The 13,267-nt window shown below is 40.0% G+C and overlaps 1 protein-coding gene across 2 annotated transcripts in view; it reads right to left on the bottom strand.

The window, feature by feature from the left end:
• LOC145999427 (enoyl-CoA delta isomerase 1, mitochondrial-like) overlaps positions 1-13,267 on the bottom strand; it is a 53,542-nt gene that overhangs the window by 19,488 nt on the left and 20,787 nt on the right. For both annotated transcript variants that reach the window (XM_083136386.1, XM_083136387.1), the window contains exon 3: positions 7,723-7,847. In XM_083136386.1, coding sequence (XP_082992512.1) covers positions 7,723-7,847 — 125 coding nt within the window. The remainder of the gene's footprint in view (positions 1-7,722; positions 7,848-13,267) is intronic.

The raw sequence follows: 13,267 nt of genomic DNA, 5'->3' as shown, positions 1-13,267 counted from the left end.
AAATAAAGTAAACTCAGCCTTATGCTAAAAACGGCATTAACGGCAAATGCAGACATGCCAATGGCTTTAACGTTTGGATATTTGAATCCCCCATAAATAGTTCGAGACACCAGATCTCAGCCCCAGTTGTGCTCTGAAATTTATCACGTAAACAGTCTTTGCCTCTGATTTATCAATCAATACATAAGGAGTTACTACATGATTTGTTGTTGATTTAGTTTATTTTACTTCGTATTTTGTGCCTCTTGGCTAATTTGCGAAGATGGGGATGAGTGATGAAATTGATGAATGGACATTCACAAACAACCAAGCCCGACCAGGATTCGAACCCGGGACCCTTGGCATCGGAGCGCGGTGTGCTAACCACTCGGCCACAGGGTCGGGCGAGTTACTACATGAGTTGCGCTACCGAAAGAAGTTTACTTCAGGACCATTCCTACTGAATCAACGAGACCATCAAGCTACAAGGCACCAGAGGTAAACGACCATTCCTTAATCCCCTTTCTATCATTCTCACGATCCTGCCAGACCAGTCAAAGTGTTAAAATTGAATGTTTAAGTGCTCTCCTTTGCTTGTTTGAGTGCTATCTTGTTTCTCTGGGATGTTACCTCAAGCCATAAACCTACCTCTTGCCTAAGCGAGTAGCTTCAGGCTGGCATAGCATGAGTTCGATCCTAAAAACTCGAAACCATACAATCGATGTACTTCTTTGTAGCTAATCAGTGGTGATTTATTCATTCTAGTGTTTTGGACTTTTAACCACTGTTAATTTTTACAAAAATTTACCTACGTTTCGGAGGCTGAATCTGCCTCCATCTTCAGGGTAGCGTGTAGTTTGTTATGTCACATAAATGGTTGCCTAGGAGGATTATTCTTCGTGGCCTAGGCTCCACCGCGTCTGTAGTCACAAGGACCTCTATATACAAAAAAGTGCCAGGTAAGATTATGAGTGGCCCAGACTCCACTTTGTCAAATGACCAAGTCAAGGTCACGACCAAGTTTCCACCTTGATCTCCGGGGACTGGATGTTGACGTAAAGCGGGGTTGGTGTGCAATGTGTATGAATAGTCTATAGAGACTATGCATGAGATATTATGTGTGTGGAGGGATAGTGTCCGAATTGTGAACTCTTGTCCCGTTGTTGTTAGTGATTTTTGTAGTTTGTGTTTCTATACAATTAGTTCACTGTTTTTTAGTGTTTCTGCTGTGTTCTGTGGGTAAATGTATGACATGTGGATGCGTTGGTGTAGTGCTGCCATCTATTGTTTTTTGAAAAAGTTTCTGACTAATGGTGTCCATATTGATCTGATCTCTAGGCTGGGTTGGCTGATCGGTTCTGTTCTTGTTGTCATATGCGATGCTTCCTTGAATTTTCTCCTGTAGCCATTTTCTTCCCTGTTTATTATCTGTGTTTTATCCCATTGTATTCTATGACTGTTTTCCAAGGCGTGGGTCACTAGTTTGGATCTTTCAAAGTATCCCAGCCTGAGGTTTGTTTTGTGGAGCCTAGGCCACCAAGAATAATCCTCCTAGGCAACCATTTATGTGACATAACAGACTACACGCTACCCTGAAGACGGAGGCAGATTCAGCCTCTGAAATGTAGGTAAATTTTTGTAAAAATTAAGTGGTTAAAAGTTCAAAACACTAGAATCGATGTACTGTCAGGTTATGGATCTACCTAGATGTACCATCCAAGCAGAGCAGTTCTAAATTGATTAGTGGTTCCATGTTTGTTATTACTAGGGCCCGGGACTTTATGTTATAATATATTTTCTACTTGGCATCGGATCAAATACTGGGGTGGGATCCTTACGTATTTGATGAAAATTGGTCAAAATAGACAAACCTGATAAGGCATATTTTGACATATTTTACCAATTTTGCATTCTTATAACATATCTCTTTAATTTTCTTGTAATTCGACATATTTCTGAACAATTTCGTAATTGTCTTGCATATAATTGGTTATTTTATAATTTATTCTTCGTAGAATAACAAAATTATGAAGGAATAAATTAAAAGCAAATGCAGTCTTTTTCTTACTAACTAGTGCAAAAAAATAATACCCCCACCCTTTTTTATCCTGCTGACAATTAATATCCGTGTAAACATTATTGAGGACACATTGAGATAAATGAAGTTTTTAAAACAGCGGTTTATTGATTAAATTCATTTAGGATTTGAAAGTGTTATGACACGCAACTAAGCTGATAGATTTAATTTGATTAACTAAGTTCTTCAATCGTATTTATTGTCTCGGTAACTAATGACATAAAGTGCGTATCACAGTGTGGGGGATCTACACCTCAACGTCACACACTACAACATGCTCCAGAGTTTTCTTCAACGTCTCTAAAGTTATGCTATCCCAAAACACTCGTATGCTCTTGTCACCTCTATCTAAAACTCTGGGTTAAGCAGCAAAAAAGTCAAGTGAGAAAACGGAAACTCAATGAAGCATTGTCACTGGAAAGAAAAGTGGGGGAAGAAGACGGTAGGAGGCAGTCACATTTTATGGAACCCTACATATAAATTAAAATGCATATTTGCATGTTTTTTTTAAAAAATACCATGTTTTTATTCTTTCTAGAGCAAAAGTGTTCATTTTAAATCAACCTCCACCCATCCCCATCTCACGTCTTGCGCTCGCCCTCCCTCTCCCCCACAAGTCTTGCAGAGTGTGAGGGTGTTTGTGAGGTCTGCAGTCATGAGGGTCGCAATCGATGGTGAACATCTCTGCTATGGTCAGCCCCTCTGTGTCCCTTCACAGCACCCTCACCGACAACGTGAAATCAAATTATCATGTGCCGACATTTGCCACATCACTTCAGTTTCCTCGCTGACTTAGTGCAAAGGAATAGGGGTTGGCAACAACCTAATAGTGGATTTCTTCCGCCGCATATAGTTAGTTTTAAAAAAAACTTGCCAATGCAAGAAAAATGTGTAAATTATCCCGGAATTTGAATTTTAAAATAGCTTTTCATTAAAGGTTTCTGCTTATAATAATAATATGTGATGATTGGATAGATTACAATTGATCACGTGAGCGGCAAGAAAGTAGCGCCAGTTTCGAATATGGCGACTTCCATGCGTGCAGGAAGGTCTCTGTGTTTTCAGAGTTTCTTTTCGAAACATCGGCAAGGACAGCCGTTGAAAAGTGGTGAGAAGCAGATTGTTCTGAACGTTTATGCAACGTTCTGTCGGTGGCATCCTGATAAAACAGTGAAGGAGGTGGTGAAGTTGGTGTCCGAGTGCAGTGGTGTGTCAGCATCTTCTGTTTTCAGTACGTTGAAAGAACGGAAACGACCGGTGAAGTTGTGACTCCCGGGAAGAAACACAAATGTTGTTGCTCGTATGAACAAGTACACCGATTTTGAAATAAGTGCAATATGTCGCAAAGTGCATTCCTATTTTTTTAATCAAGAACTACCCACCGTGCGGAAGGTATTGGCGGATGTTAATAACGATGAGGATCTCCACCAATTTTAGCGCATCCACGTTAAATCGCCTCTTGTTGGATGTTGGGTTCGTTTATGGGAAGCGATAGCACTGTCACCTCCAGGAAGAAAGCTTTTCTCGAAGGACTGTCAACTGGAATGAAGCAACCGTCAGGAAAAGGCAAGAGGCTCATCATTGTTCATGTTTGAAGTGGAAGTGGGTTTGTGGACGGTGCACAGCTAATTTTTGTGTTCAAGACTACAGGTGACTACCACGAAGAAATGAACGGTAATGTTTATGAGGAGTGGTTTTCATCTGTTCTGCCAAAACTTGACCCGAACAGTGTTACTGTGCTGGATAATGCTCCCTATCACAGTATGAAATGCAAAAAGTTTTCAACCACTGCTTGGAAGAAGGCTGGCATATTAGCTTGGCTGAATGAAAAAGGCGATGTACTTCCAGCTGACGTGCTCAAGGTGGAACTTTTGGATCATGTTTCACGTATGAAGCCAAGCTATGACAAATTCGTTGTCCACGAAATGGTAGAGAGAGCCAGGCACACCATGTTGCGTCTAATGCCTTACCACTGCAACCTCAATCCCATTGAAATGATATAGGCTCAGGTCAAAGGGTACGTTGTACGCAACAACAAGACCTTCAAGTTGGACGAGGTCAAGAGACTGACTGAGATTGTAGTTTCTCACATTTTGCCGCGTAACTGGGCCGATGCATTGAGGCATGTCATTGAAACAGAAGAGCGGAAATTGTGGGAAGTAGACAACCTGACAGACGATTTAAATTTGGAAAGACTCGTTATCCAAGTTAGTGACAGGGAAAGTGAATCGGAAGATAGTTGTGATGAAGATCTGACAGGCATCGAAACTCTCCCATTGGATTAAAGTAAGTAAATATTTTTCCCTTGCATAAATAATGTGAGTTCTTATTGTTGTTTTTTTTCAGTTCTCAAGAAAGATAAATGAACGGAGATTAACAATCTATTTTTTTATCCGGCTTATCTTTGTCTAGTTTCTGCTAAAACTGGCGGTACATTGTTGGACAATAGCTTGGTGGAAGGGGAAGCAATAAAACGAAAAGGTATGAATTTACTGAATCGACTCTCTCGCTCTCTTAGTTTTACTTTGGCCCCATCATACTGAGAGAAAAGGGGGAGGAGGGGCCCGTTACCCAGTGTCAGATAAAAAAAAATTTTTGAAGTCGAAAATATGTTCATGCCTGTACTTCAAGCTTCAACAAGAACAAGTATTTAATCACACTTCGAAAATTTCTTATGCTTCAATGTGTAGGGATGTCATAAAAAATAGGAACATGTTTTATTTTTTCATGTAACGTATTCGGGTGAAATGCAAGTGAACAACAGCATATGATGACCGCGCCATTAAATGAACAGCTGATGCTGAGTGATATGTTACTCGAAGTGAGACGGTTCGTTTACAGAGGGTCGGAAGGTTCATGATTCCAACTTTAGGCTGTTTTTAAAATTCTCTATACAGTAAAATCTCGTTTATCTGGACTGGGGGGGGAGAGTTGACCGGTTTAACAAAAGTCAAGATTAACTGAAATAACCTAAAGAACATTAGAAAGTTCATTAAAACTCAGTTTATAGCAACAAAACAGGTTTATTATGGTGCATTCAAAGAGTATAAGCCTAAATACACTATACAGTACAGTAAAATGTAAAGCAATACTGCTTAAAGCAAGGGGAGTACGTTACGGAGCAATATGACGAATGCGATTGTTGACTTCTAGCCACATTTAAAACTCTGCATTCTGCTCTCCCCCCCCGTTTTGCCTGTCCGGATTAGGTGAAGTCCAGCTTACCAGGGTCCGGATTAACGAGGTTTTACTGTACTACTTAAAATGCCCCTAAAATGTTATTTATGTATTGATTGTTGCCACAAGATGATATGTGCATTGTGAACAGAAATAATATTGAGTGTAACATGTTCCGTCAAAAATTTAATGGGGTGCTTTTCAGATTCTGTATAGTTAAGATTTGCCCTTCATGGCGTGGCAAAGCACAGGGAAGCACTTTTACTTTTTTACTTTTTACTTAAAAGTAAATAAAACCTAGGATTATTGCAGTGAACCTCACAATATTTTCAGTATTTTGCCACTACATTCTTTGGTTAAAGAAATTCTGACTTCATTTAATACCCCAACCCCACCCTAGTAGATGCTCCCTGGAAGATACTGACTTCCATATAATGAGAATTTCGAAAGTATTGTTGTGCATATTTGGGCTTTACTGGGAATACTTCTGCATTTTTCTGACATAATTTTATTTTTTTCGGACATATTTTTCAAATTTTATGACATAATTACATACATATTTTGAAGTTTTATAGGACATAAAGTCCCGGGCTCTAGTTATTAGTGAACAAATATCTTGTTTAAATGTATTATTAGATAGTGTACAGATAAAAAGAGAAATAAAGGGTTTTTCATTAAGAGCGCTCGAACTTTGAAATGAAATAAAACAAATTGTGTAAGTGATATCACCATGCTTGTACTTTTATTTTGAAGCCAATTCGATGACATTATGTTTTAAAAATTATATATATATAAATTATATATTTATAGATACATAAATCGGTAATTTTACCAATAAGCCTATATTGGCTGATACAGAAAGAGTACAGATTAATCTGTCCCATCCCTAACTTATACGAGGGCCACTATTTATATTTTGAGCCTTGGCAACACTGATTGAAGTTAGACGCAATTTGACGTTTGCACGGAATCGTCTGGCATTTTTGACCATAACGTACTTCAAATGTTTTGTCAATAGCTTCATTTGTGTTGTTTATGTTACCTTGGAGATTGCGCGACAACAATAAAATGGAATTAACTCGTGAACATTTTCGTGCAATGATTTTTTACGATTTTCGACGTGGATTATCAAGACAAGAGTGCATCGATCAACTTACTTCCACATTTGGCGATGAAGCCCCATCCTTTGCCACTGTGAAACGCTGGTATAACGAATTTAATCGTGGAAGCCATTCGCTCACCGACGAGATTCGCGAAGGTCGTCCAAAATCAGTTGTTGTTCAAGAAAACATTGATGCTGTGCAAAACCTAATACTGCAAGATCGTCATGTGGCATACTGTGAGATTGAGGCAACCATAGGCATTAGTTCCACCAGCATATATAAAATATTACATGATCATTTAGCTGTGAGAAAGGTATGTTCTCGTTGGATCCCACACAATTTGACAAAAACTCAAAAAGACGCTCACGTCAATTGGTGCAAACAAATGCTCAATAAATACAATCGTGGTGCTTCAAAAGACGTATACAAGATTGTAACAGGTGACGGACGAATCATGGATATATATATATGCATATGAGCCGGAACGTAAACAGCAGTCGACTGTATGGGTGTTTCACGATGAACCCAATCCAACAAAAGTTGTTCGCGCTCAAAGCACATCGAAACAAATGGTCGCCTGTTTTTTCGGGAAAACTGGTCATGTGGCAACTGTGCCTTTAGAGGAACGTAGAACGGTCAACTCTGAATGGTACACAACAATTTGTTTGCCAGAGGTCTTCGGTCAAATACGGAAAACAAACAAACGCCGTCGGATCATTCTTCATCAAGACAATGCCAGCTGTCACACATCTCGTCTAACAACCGACTTTATGAACAGTCAAAAAATCGAATTGATGGGTCATCTGCCGTACAGTCCTGATTTGGCACCCAATGACTTATTCTTGTTCCCGAATGTCAAGAATAAATTGCGTGGACAACGATTTTCGTCGGCGGAAGACGCCGTTGATGCGTTCAAAAACCATATTATGGAGGTGTCTCAAGAAGATTGGAAAAACTGCTTTGACAAATGGTTCGAACGAATTCAAAAGTGTATTGACCATAAAGGAGAATACTTCGAAAAACAATAAAGCAGTTTTCAATGCCAAATTCCTGTTTTTTCATTGTTAGGCTCAAAATATAAATAGTGACCCTCGTATACACTATTAACTGAATCACTGTCTGTTAATTAATTAGTCTAGTTCTGCAAACATATTTTAATACAATGGACCCCTTTCATTCAAACTCCAACAGGACACAAAAAAGTTAGAATTGTCCACAATTCAAATTAACAGAAGCATCATGTTATTAAATATGGTTTCAAGGGAAATAAACTCCTGTTCGAATTAAAGAGTGTACTACTGCAAATGAGCATTTGCATATAGTTGTCTGCACAAAAATATTAACAATACTACAATACATTAATCAACAAAGATGCTATTCACTTACAGAAGTTAAAACCATTCCTTTACAGTTTTTCTCTTCAAGTTCATCCAACCTTTGTATCATACTTTTTAACATAGGCAAATCAATGCTGTTAACAGGAGGGTTTCCCATGGCCATAGTAGCAATGCCTATAACCAAGATAAAATAAATAAAAGATAATTTTCACTTTACTGCAGATATGCTAAAATCTTGTTTATCCAAAATGATTTTTAGTGAATATTAAAAATACATTTAACTTAACCAAGATGAGAAAATCTCTTTGGCGTTTGTCAACCGACAGTGAGCACAGGGAGAATGGGCAATACAATCAGCTGCTTATGATGTAAACCTATCTTGCATTGTCAAAATGTGCAGCATTCACATCATCATCATCATCATCACCTTCATTCATTGCCAAGTGTTTGTATCAATATGAAAAGGAAAAGTATACACAGTAGTAGAGTAAAATTAAACATTGTTGAAACTCTGATACACTTACTATTAATTTTTCCGCGAAAGTTTTTTTCCAGTGATCGATTTTGCCACTCGTCTAGTGGCTTTGTCAGGTGAATTACCTATCTCCACGTAACCGCAAAACTGATATCTTTAGATGCAATTGTTGAAGTTTTCGACAACAAAGTAGGGTGGGAAGTTATACATATGGCAACACTGAGGCACTCTCAGTCTCACACAAGTGAAAGCAAGAGGAAAGAACAAATGACAGTCTATATTAGTTCATGAGTTTGCCAGGGTTCTTCTCATCATGACTGAGGGGTGTAAGGGGTGATTATCTCAAGACAGCCAAATGTCATCCTCCTCCATGTAGTATATCCTGGACTGCATTTTACAGACTAAAAAGTCTCTGGCATCTGGACAGAATAATCCTCATGGGGCTCGAGTTGTGTGCTGTTCTTGTGCATTTGTGATCGTCCCTTCATCAATCTCACCTTACCATCATTCATTCTCATCTTCACGATTAGGCAAAAGTGGCAGAAAAGTGAAGTACACACATCAAAAATAGTTTGGAAACACCCCAGTTGACCAGTGAAATATGGAACGTTGCCTGGCATGTGACTCATGGTAGATGTCAGTCGAGACGTTACCAGCAGAGCAGACAGAAATAGCATCATCACCATGCGGCATGGGTGGGAATAGTGCAACTCTCAACCACTCTGAGCTGTCAGTACGGTAAGACACATTGTGTTTCTGTGTGTTGCAGTGAGTGAAACGCACCTGCCTGGGTAGAAAAATGCCTCCAGTAACGATATCAGAATACAATCGTGTTCGAATTGTCACCTTAGCGGAGGAAGGTTTGTATCTGCCGTGTCCAAAATATCGAAACGGTATGTGGAGACTGGAGGCATCGTCGATCGTCCTCGCAGTGGTCCTCCCCCTTCGTCCACCCTAGTACAGGACCGCTATGTGAGAATTCTTGCCCGGAAAAACCCCAAACGCACTGCTGCAGACTTCAGATGTGATATGTTCGGAGCTACAGGTGTACACGTGACCCCACAAACCATTCGCAATTGGCTCCATAATGCACAGTTGCATGCACGACGTCCCTGGAGAGCGTCCCCGTTAACCATGACACGCCGTAGTGTGCGATATCAGTAGTCTCAACAACGCCACGACTGGGACATTCAGCGATGGTCCAGTGTTCTCTTCACTGATGAATGCCGCCTGTGTTTGCGACCTGATAATAGTCGAATACGTGTGAGGCGAGAGTCAGGTAGCATTGCTCAAGCTCAGTATGTGATGGAGCGGCATCAACAGTGAGGTGGTTCAGTTATGTTTTGGGGTGGTATCATGATGGGACGTCGCATGCCACTGGTTGCTGTCCAAGGGCCTATGAATGCTGTCACATATCGGGACTGTATTTTGGAACGTTTTGTTGCACCTTTTCATGCTGCTGTGGGAGATGCTTTCGTGTTACAGAATGACAATGCTCGTTGTCACAGGGTGCGGATTGTAAGAGCGTTCATCGACAATGCAGGTATCACTCGAATTGACTGGCCCCCATTTTCCCCAGACATAAACCACATCGAACATGTATGGAACAAGCTGAAAAAAACTGTCCGGAAGCATGTACCACCTCCCTCAACACTGAACAACCTCTGACGAGTGGCAGAAGACTAGTGGGATAAGATGGACCAAGAGTTCATTGGCAGCCTCATCAATGGTATGCCACGACTTGTGAATGACCTGAGACGTGTACGAGGATGCGTACATATGCCATAATGGCATACTTTTGTTTTTCCGTCTGTCACTTGACTGGGATTGTCATGTCGTTTCACTGTACTGTGGTCAAAGGTTTCCACAAATACACTATTCATTTTTCATGATGCCTATACCTCGTTTTCTTTCTCTTATACCTGGTACTGTGGGTGTTTCCAAACGTTTTTTGTTGTGTGTAAAATAAACTAAATCAATCAATCATCATGACTGAGCTGTAGAAATGTTTTCTCTGACAATATAATCAATACATAATAGAGCACACAAGTAATCCCATTTGAAATAAAAATAAAGTAATGTGCTCCCCTGTACTTTGCACCATGCCATGAATGTATATCGGGGGTGTGGGTTAGGACCCCACACTTTCTTCACCACAACCAAGGGTGGGAGTGATGTGATCAGCACCATGCCCATGGCCACCTTAACCCCCCAGAGTTTCCTCCAGGTACCCACTTTATATGGGTGGGTGCCAGAGCCACTTGAACATGTGGAAAAAAACCTGGAGATCAAACCCAGGTCTCTCGCATGGTAGTCAGATGCTCTACCGATTGAGCTACCATGGCCCTATATAGCATTGTGCATATTAGACAGTGTCTGAAAAGTCACGCAACCCGGTGTTTACGACCGTATAACAGAATAGCGAAACGGAATGAGAAGAAACGCTTTCTGCCAAGAGAATTCCCTGTATATTGGAAAAATTTAGAGAGACAAACATATGTAAGAACATGCATGTTTTAATAACAAATAAGCAAAGTGTTGCCAAAGGCGGAAATTTTTTCTTTGCAAATTGTGTGTATTGATGCACAGAACTCACTGAGGTAAATTATTGCAACATTTCACAATACCAACAAACAATTTGGATGGCCATCTATTGAATTTGACAGAAAAAAAAAAACTTTGACAAAGTTTCAAAAACATTGCACAAGGGAATAAATGGGCTGTTCCAAAAATCAATGTTTTCACATTATTGCGAGGGACACTGGCAACACTGTTGCTGTCACGTGTCACCAGCGTTGCCAGGTCATATTTTCAAAAATCGGGAGATCGTCCCCTGAAAAATCAGGAGATCTGCTTAAAAAATCAGAAGAACTAATAATAGCGTATTATCAACGTTCTGGGGGGGGGGGGTTTGAGTGGTAAAAACTTTCCACTATCATTATTGAACGTTAATTATTAATTTTAGATATCAAAAGATAATACTGTTATGTTAATACAAATTTTATTATGAATTTGCACTTCAAGTGGTACGATAACCCCACCCCCTTAATTCACCTAAGGTAAAGTTACAGTTTCCCCCAACCAGTGGCGATGATCGAGTGCCAAAACAGAGGGGGTGCAAGTGACAGTACTGGCAAAAATCCGACCTCGATTTTCTGTTCATCTCTCAGAAATATTCTAAAATAAATGGTTGTGACTGTTCGTGGATTTATGTACTTGGCGTTTAGAAGTTTATGGAAACATTTCGTGATTTTTGTGTTAACTAAGACTAGAGCTTCAGCCACTACGCATTCGGGGATATATTTTTGAATTACTCTACCTGATAACACCTTAGCTTGCTTTTATTTAAAATTAGACAAAGTTAGAGGATGTAAGAACGCCCACAGTTTTTTTTAACAACACATTCAAAGCATACTCGCATTGATGGTAATGGAGAAGGGCTATCATGCCTGAACCCCCGAAATATCCTTGAATTAGAATTTTACTTTCAATCAAGGAAGGTAACCAACCAGTATTAGACAGATTGATTTGGTTTATTTTACTTCGCATCTACCACATTTGTCTAATCATGAAGATGTGAAATTGATGAAGGGACACTCACAAAGAGCACCCATGCCCATTCCGGGATTCGAACCCGGGAACCAGTATCAGATAAGTCGCAGGTTTTTTTCTTCAACTTTTTCCCCAGTCACTCCAGACAATATAAATGTTAATTAAATCGCCTTTTGCATGCGAAGATTATCTAGTATAAAATCGGGAAAGAGAATTTCTATCGCCACAGTATTGATTGAGTATAAAGGGACATAAGACCAATTGTAGTAGCCGTTACGCTCAGAAATGGCTTAAATAAAAACATGAACTATTATTTCTAAGTTAAGAGACTGCGACGTACAAGCATAGGTATAAGTCTGCAACACCAGTTTACTAAGCCGACCTCCGTGGCTGAGTAGTTAGCACAGCGCTATGACATCAGGGATCCCGTCTCGGGATCGATTTATTGATTTAGTTTATTTTACTTGGCGTTTTGTGCTTCTTGGCAAATTTGATGGCGATGAGTGATGAAATGATGAATGGACATTCACAAACAACCAAGCTCGAGCGGGATTCGAACCCGGGACCCTTGGCGTCGCAGCGCGATGTGCTAACCACTCGACCCTAGGTTCCGGCCGTCTCGGGATCGAATCTCGGCATGGGCCCGGTTGTCTCTTTATGAATTTCATCATATCATCATTCATCCTCGTCTCCGCGATTAGCCAAAAGTGGCAGAAATGCGAAGTAAAATAAACCAAATCAATCAATCGACAGCTTACTAAGAGCTTTTGTAACCATAACCTTTAGCTGCATTCGTTATGTGGACTCCCTTTTTATCCGAGTTGCAATAAACACTACCATAAAACTGAAAACTTGTTCCTATTGTGGGTGGCAACATTAGTATTTAGTTGTAACCAGTTTTCAGTTACCTCCCCTTTGACAAAAATCGCACCACATGGGACACCGGTGTTGGATTTCCCAATGCACAATGGGCTCAAGAAGCCACGCGTCTTTCCCAATGTCATCAAGCCTGGTATAACCATATTCTATGGTATAACCCTCCTCCACCACCTACCTCTCTCTCTCTCTATGCAGAATATTCATGGGTCTTTGCATTCCATCAGCTGAATATGTAAATTTTAAATCAACTTTCCATTTTTTAAAAATAATTGTTCATTATAAATATTTAAGGAAGCAAAAAATCAGGAGATTTCCACATTTTCATGAAACTTCTCAGAAGATCAGTAGACCGTGCTGAAAATCAGGAAATCTCCTGCGAAATCAGTAGACCTGGCAACACTGCGTGTCACTAACAGACGTGTTTCACCTCAGGCTATCACACTAAGGCACTTTTAACGACAAAGGAGAAAGTTGGTTATTCTCGAACATATGCAATAAATTACATAGACCTTGCAATCCTGAAATGTGGGTATCACTACAAATTAAAGCAAATGTTCGAAGTGTCCACCATTTTCTTGGATACATAAGTTGGTTCGCTTGATCATGTTCTCAGATACCTTGCTGAGGGTTGCAGCACCGATATTATCAAATCCCTGTGTAATGTTTCGTTTCAGCTCCTCCAATGTTC

This window comes from Lepisma saccharinum, chromosome 15 (assembly GCF_977018435.1).
Source record: "Lepisma saccharinum chromosome 15, izLepSacc3.1, whole genome shotgun sequence".
NCBI classification, from domain to species: Eukaryota; Metazoa; Arthropoda; class Insecta; order Zygentoma; family Lepismatidae; genus Lepisma; species Lepisma saccharinum.
Note: the sequence above shows the minus strand (reverse complement) of the source record. Positions and strands in the feature narration are given on the sequence as shown.